The 6,430-nt window shown below is 34.7% G+C and overlaps 2 protein-coding genes across 3 annotated transcripts; one reads left to right on the plus strand and one right to left on the minus strand.

Moving 5' to 3' along the window:
* Positions 1-431: 431 nt before the first annotated feature.
* LOC120782730 (tryptophan--tRNA ligase, cytoplasmic) lies at positions 432-2,375 on the minus strand. Of its 2 annotated transcripts, none has more exons than XM_040115159.1 (5): positions 2,232-2,375; positions 1,916-2,149; positions 1,628-1,856; positions 1,336-1,518; positions 432-1,270 (listed from the first exon to the last, which is right to left on the minus strand). In XM_040115159.1, the coding sequence occupies exons 2-5, from the start codon at positions 2,100-2,102 to the stop codon at positions 583-585; spliced, it is 1,287 nt and encodes a 428-aa protein (XP_039971093.1). In that variant the 5' UTR covers positions 2,103-2,149; positions 2,232-2,375; the 3' UTR covers positions 432-582. The 2 variants fall into 2 exon arrangements, with proteins under 2 accessions (XP_039971093.1, XP_039971094.1); XM_040115160.1 differs by having other exon boundaries at positions 2,215-2,375.
* A 457-nt stretch (positions 2,376-2,832) lies between these two features.
* On the plus strand, positions 2,833-6,363 carry LOC120782624 (vacuolar protein sorting-associated protein 16 homolog). Its single transcript, XM_040114992.1, has 12 exons — positions 2,833-2,995; positions 3,064-3,253; positions 3,319-3,465; positions 3,518-3,647; positions 3,718-4,406; positions 4,474-4,601; positions 4,660-4,808; positions 4,882-5,003; positions 5,061-5,222; positions 5,279-5,553; positions 5,613-5,942; positions 6,008-6,363. Exons 1-12 carry the CDS (start codon positions 2,940-2,942, stop codon positions 6,153-6,155), a joined length of 2,526 nt encoding a protein of 841 aa, XP_039970926.1. The 5' UTR covers positions 2,833-2,939; the 3' UTR covers positions 6,156-6,363.
* The last annotated feature ends 67 nt before the right edge of the window (positions 6,364-6,430 follow it).

Here is a 6,430-nt window from a genome sequence, read left to right on the forward strand (position 1 = left end):
TTCCCCGTATTTATGCGAACAATTTTATGCTACTTGAACAAAAAAAAACCAATTTTAATTTTTTTAATTTTTTCGCTTTGTGTTACTACAATTTTTTTTATTTTTATGGCCCAGGAATTATTAAATTTTAGTTTGTATGTTTCTCCTCTATATAAACATATATGTACATATGTACCTATGAATCGCCAACATGCAATCTACAACGTTCTTCTCAAATTTCAAATTACTACTGCATTATTTAACACCGTCGTCGCGTAATAAAATAAATTGTTAACAAATGTTTCTATGTTCTAGCCCTCATTCAACTATTGACACCATTGATATCGTAAATATTTAAAAAGTATACATTTTGCATATTGGCGGATAAGTTTTAATTAGGTCAATATTACATTTGTTTACTAAATAACTGAAAGCAATAAAACTCATTAACATTACATACATGGGAGTAAGATTATTTTGTTTTATTTGTTACTGCTCCAATATAAGAAAACTCTCCAAAGCATAGCAATACTACTTCACAATAATTTCACGTAATAAATATTCATACTATTTACGAAATGCGCTTTACTTCTCACTTAAATATTATTGCGCAAATTTGAGTGAACGTATTTCGAAGAACTTAGCCACGGCCTCATCCGTTAAGGCTTTGCGCGCTTTTTGGTGTTCTTCTACAATGGGACTAACCACTTCAATAGCCCGTTTTTTCAATTCACCTGTTAGTAACTCTCCTTTTATGTACGCATTACGAACTTCCTCCAACTTAGTGTCGTCTTCTAGGAAAAATTTCAGTAGTTGAAATGCTACGTCTACATCAGGATTGCCGCCTAATTTACGGTGTTCCTCAACAGTGGCACGCCCACCAGAAAATGCATATTTATTGATTTTATTTTTTATTTGTTTTGAGGTATCCGTGAGAAATACCGCCGAATTATTATCGCTGGCCGACATTTTCGATTTCGCGCCTTGCAATGCGGGGAAAAAACTTGAATGCAACAGCGCACATTTTGGAAATCCCAGACGTGGCGCCACATCACGCGTCATACGGAAATATGGATCTTGGTCGATTGCACAAGGAATGAGGCAATGTACTGGCTTTTTGCCCTTAAATATAAAAGGAAACGTACTGGAAAGTGCTGGAGCAGCTTGTACAGCAGGGAAACTAATTTTGCCAATTATATCAGAATCACCAAAACCAAAAATGCCTTTCACTTGATTGAACGTCACACACTTTTGTATGCGAACCATATTCTGGTACATCGCTGGACATTTACTAAAATGTAAACTTATTAGAATCGGAAATATTTGTAAGTACATATGTATATAGAAGGTATTTACCCAATGAAATCGAAATCATTAAATATGAATGTTTTTTCCGGATCGAAACCAATAGCTATTATATCTTTAGCATTTTCATATGCCAATTTTATAGATTCTTCGACCTTGAGGTCTTTCCAAAGTGATTTCTCGTCGTCTGTCAATTGTATCACCAACGGTACATCGAATATTTCTTGCAACCATCTGTGAAGATATTTGTAAATTAATTGTACATATGTATATTGAGATTTTACTTCAATTATTGGCGGTAAATTTTTCTTTCATTTAAATATAGGCAAAAGAAAACACTTACTTGGCCATGTAAAAAGGTATCAAATGTCCTATATGCAAGGAGCCAGAACTTGGCCCGCGTCCTGTGTATAGATAAAATGGTTTTCCTTGCTCTTTTAAAGTCAATATTGAATGAAAATCACGATGAGAAAAGAAAATACCACGTCGTATAAAATGGTGAACTTGTTTGCCCGTTATCTTTTCAAAACGTGCTATAAGTTCTTCATCAATTTTCGATGAACCAAAACGTTCTATAAAACAAATAAAGGGTTGAAAAGATTAAAAATTATAAATGTAAATGTAATTATACTTATTAGCTTTTCATAATCGATGCCCTCGTCATTGGTGCTAGCAACATTCCACGGATCCACTACATCGCCTTCATTTTCGGTAGCCTCCACACCGTTCGGCACCTTGTCTAATTTCTCGTCGCTAACATTATTTAATGTGAGAGCATCAACTCCTTCGGCAACACCTGGCGATTCAGTTTTATCCATGATTTTTGTGTTTGATGGACAAATTTTCTCACTTTAACACGTGTACACTGTTCAATGAAATGTTTTGAATAGAATAAGATTTTAATTATTGTATGCAACACTTTTTGATTACTCAAAATCCTCGTTTACCGAATTCCTAGCAACCGTTGTTAATTTAAAGAATTTGGAAGTATGTCCAATAATTTTTATCGAATGACTCAAGTTTAAGTTGCAGGCATTGAAGTAGCAACAAATTTACAAGCTATACGGTTATGGACACAAATGTTTCGTCTGCAATCACCAGAAGTGGAAACAGCTGTTTACAGTGTTCAAAGTTACAATATTTGTGAAAAAAATATTAAATGGACTATATTGTTATACATATACATATATGTACTTTGAAAGTCGCTCATTTTGAACTATGCCCATAGGAAACATATGAACTTATGTATACGAAATTATTTTTCATATGTTGATAATCACTTCATCGGTCAACTGAGAGTACATTTGAAATACTTATCAAAAAAATAGTGAATTTGTTACAGAATTAAACTTGTTTTCGGTTTCTCAATCCTTTCAGGAATTACTTCTGAAGTAGTCGCTCACTGCAATCAGTGGAAACTGTTATCCGCACCAAGATTGATAAAATTGGTTACGACAGCTTCGTGATTAATTTTTCAGTGCGTTTGACAGGGCAACACTAAATTTACTATTGGGTGTGCTATACCATGAATGCAACACTGCGTTAATTCATTTTTGCATTTATCAACAAAGTTATTGAGATAATTATTTATATTTTTCAAATAAGTAGGTGTTTCCCACAATTTATTAAGCAAGCTAATTTTCAACACTTACAATATGCCAATTATGTACAATACCGGTGATTGGTTTTCTCTGCGTCCGGATACCTATAGGTAAGTGATAAAGCAATTTATCACAATACCGTTCAAACAGCACAAAGTACATATGTATAATCATATAGGAAACTAGACCTTTTTACTCCCGATTGGCCTCTTGATGTGGATTTGGAGTACATGGAAGTCGTAGGAGCACCATTTGGTGGACCATTAGCAATGATTCGAGATCCGAAACAAATAGTTCCTATTAAAGGAAGTGTCAAGCCCATGATTCGCATCTTCAATACAGCGGGTGTGGAATTAGGAAAAATTGCGGTTTGTTTAAATTTCATTAGTATACATCTGCATATTGTATTGTTCTATTTATTTCTGATACGTAGTGGAATCATGGAAAGATAATTAAAATGGGCTGGTCAGATGTGGAGGAGCTGATATGTGTTCAAGATGATGCGCTGGTTTTCATCTTTGATATGTTTGGAAAAGAGAAGGAGTCATATAGTATGGGGCAGGAAGCTAGCTTAACAAAGGTAGGTGTGAATAAATAATATTGCAAAGGTTGATAAAATATTTTAATTTCAGATTGTAGATGCAAAAATATTTCAATCCACTTCTGGAACCGGTGTGGCGGTACTTACAACTACTGGCCGCATATTCCTGAAACTAAATAAAGCTAAAGATGTCCGCACACGACAATTGCCAGAAATTCCAAGTAAGCCAAATTAATTCGAATCGTTACTGTATAAGTATTACATACAATAATCAAATGCTTGCGAATACAGAATCGGCATCAGAGTGCTTGTGTTGGGAAATAATCACAGAAGAACGCAATACTTACTGTCTCTTGGGTCGTGATCAAGAAGTCGTTAAATTATTTCCCGGAGAATCCGTCGGCACTATTACGCGAAATCTTTTTGATCGACCTTTCGAACGTATTTTGCTCATGTCGGTTTCGTACAACCATCAAAATCTGGCTCTCTATACAAATAATGGCCTTTTGTGGCTGGGAACGGTAGATATGAAGAGAAAATTTTGTGAATTCGATACAGGTCGCAAAGATATTCCACGTCAAATCGAATGGGTTATGAACTCGGAAAAAAACGATGCCGACGCTGTGGTTATTTCGTATCCTTCATTTTTACTAGTTGTGAACCGTAATGGCGATAAAAACCTGTTCACTTACGACCCAGCTATATTTCTAATTGCCGAAATGGATGGAGTGCGTCTTATAACAAATAATGCTCATGAAATGATACAAAAGCTTCCAAAATGTGTGCAAAACATATTTGCTGTAAATAGCCAAGAACCTTCAAGCTTCCTTTTTGAGGCACAGAAGAAATACCAAGAGAAATCCCATCAGGCCGATGAATATCTCAGTCTGTTTCGCAACAAAATGGATGTGGCTGTTGATGAATGCATAGAGGCGGCCGGATATGAATTCTGTACAGAAACACAAAAAAGCTTGCTTCGGGTAGGTACTCTATTAACATCTGGTCCGTTTGCTTTTTTTTAAGTATTTTCTGATTTATACATAATAGACGGCATATTTTGGTAAAGGGTTCATTCCCTGTCATAATCCCGATGAATATTTGCACATACTTAGGATCCTGCGGGTGCTTAATGCTCTACGTCATGAAAAGATTGCAATGCCATTGACTTATAAACAGTAGGTTTCGTTTAGGTTGAACATCAATTTTTATATATTAAACGTATTTTGGATTTAGATTTTCTCATTTGCAACCCGAAGTTGTAATGGGCCGTCTTGTATTTCGCAAGCACTACGCCGTAGCAATTCAAATTGCAAAACATTTAAAATTGCCAGAGTCGTGGATTTTAGAGCACTGGGCATACCACAAAGTTATAAATGACAAAAGTACGTTGATTAGAATTTTTATTATATTATTTGTTATAAGTACATATATCGGAAAATAACAATATCATAACAGATGATAACGAGGTAGCCCGAAAAATCACGGAAAAATTCAAAAATCCTTCGGTACACGGAATCTCGTTTTGCAATATCGCTGAGAAGGCGCATGATGTCGGGCGAGATGAATTGGCTATAAAGGTAAATTTTATAAAATTTATTTTGTAAACTATACATTTATTTCGATTTATACTTTAGTTGCTTGAACTAGAACCCCGAGCATCGTTACAAGTACCTCTATTGTTAAAATTGGGGAAATATGACCGTGCCATAAGAAGTGCCACTCAGTCAGGCGACAGTGAACTTGTCGCCACTGTGCTACTAGAAATCAAAAAGAAAATGATGCTTGCCAATTTCAATGTAATATACAATCAACAATCTTATATCCGGCAATGTTTAACTATTTGCTCTTTTAGATTATCATTCGTGAGTACCCAATGGCTTTAAATATCTACAAAAAAATGATGAACGAATGGAGCCGAACTGCACTGTATGATATCTACAACCAGGAAGATGATCAAAAATCTATTGCCGAGTACCATTTTCGTAATGCTCTCGAAAGCGACAGCTTAGAGTCAAATTTGCCAATAATCGCCAATAGTTATACACAGGGGCGTAAAAATATCGAGGCTGAATTGTGCGCGGATACTGGCAAAATTTTAAAGTTGCAAAAGAATGTATTGAATCCGAAGTAAGAAGAAAAGCGTTTACATTTGTTATATTATATAAAGATAAAACAATTTATTTCAGGTACGGCAAAGTCCATCAGATCAATTTTAGCGGCCTCTCTATACATGACACCCTTCTGCAGCTGTTGCAAATTGGTGAATTGAAAGAGGCAGAAAAAATTAAAAGCGATTTCAAAGTGCCAGATAAACGATTCTGGTGGCTGCGCATTTTAACCATGTCCGAAAAATACAAATGGGACGATTTGGAGAAATTTGCTAAAAGTAAAAAAAGTCCCATTGGCTATGAACCATTTGTGGAGGTGTGCATAATGCAAAATAATTTGCATGAGGCACGCAAATACATTATTAAGTGTCGTGATGACCGAAAGGCACATTGGTATTTACGCTCGGAGTAAGCAACCAAAATATTTCTTTTATTGCTACAATTTAATTTAAACATCCATATCTTATTTACAGACTATGGGACGAAGCCGCGGACAGTGCATTTGAAAATCGTGATATTAACACTTTATATACTATTCAAAATAAAGTGAGTGCGATTGGTAATCGTGTGCTTTTGGAAAAAATCAGCTCACATATAGCCGTGTTGGCTTCGAAAAAATAAAATCAAAAACAGATTTATATTGATGAAATAAAATTGGCCGTTACGTGTTACTTTGACTTTTTCAAAGGGACATTTATTTTCCATATATGTATATTTATCATACGTAGATATATACGTTAATATGTATGTAATTCTGTGTAGTTGCTTATGAAGGTATTTAGGTAATAGATCACATAAAGCAAAAAGAAATATATTTATTTATATTTAACTAACACACTTCTTTTTCATTTTTTAAATACATATGCATATTTGTATACTAAATATTCAATGTTAAG

The sequence above is a fragment of the Bactrocera tryoni genome, chromosome 1, assembly GCF_016617805.1.
Source record: "Bactrocera tryoni isolate S06 chromosome 1, CSIRO_BtryS06_freeze2, whole genome shotgun sequence".
NCBI classification, from domain to species: domain Eukaryota; kingdom Metazoa; phylum Arthropoda; class Insecta; order Diptera; family Tephritidae; genus Bactrocera; species Bactrocera tryoni.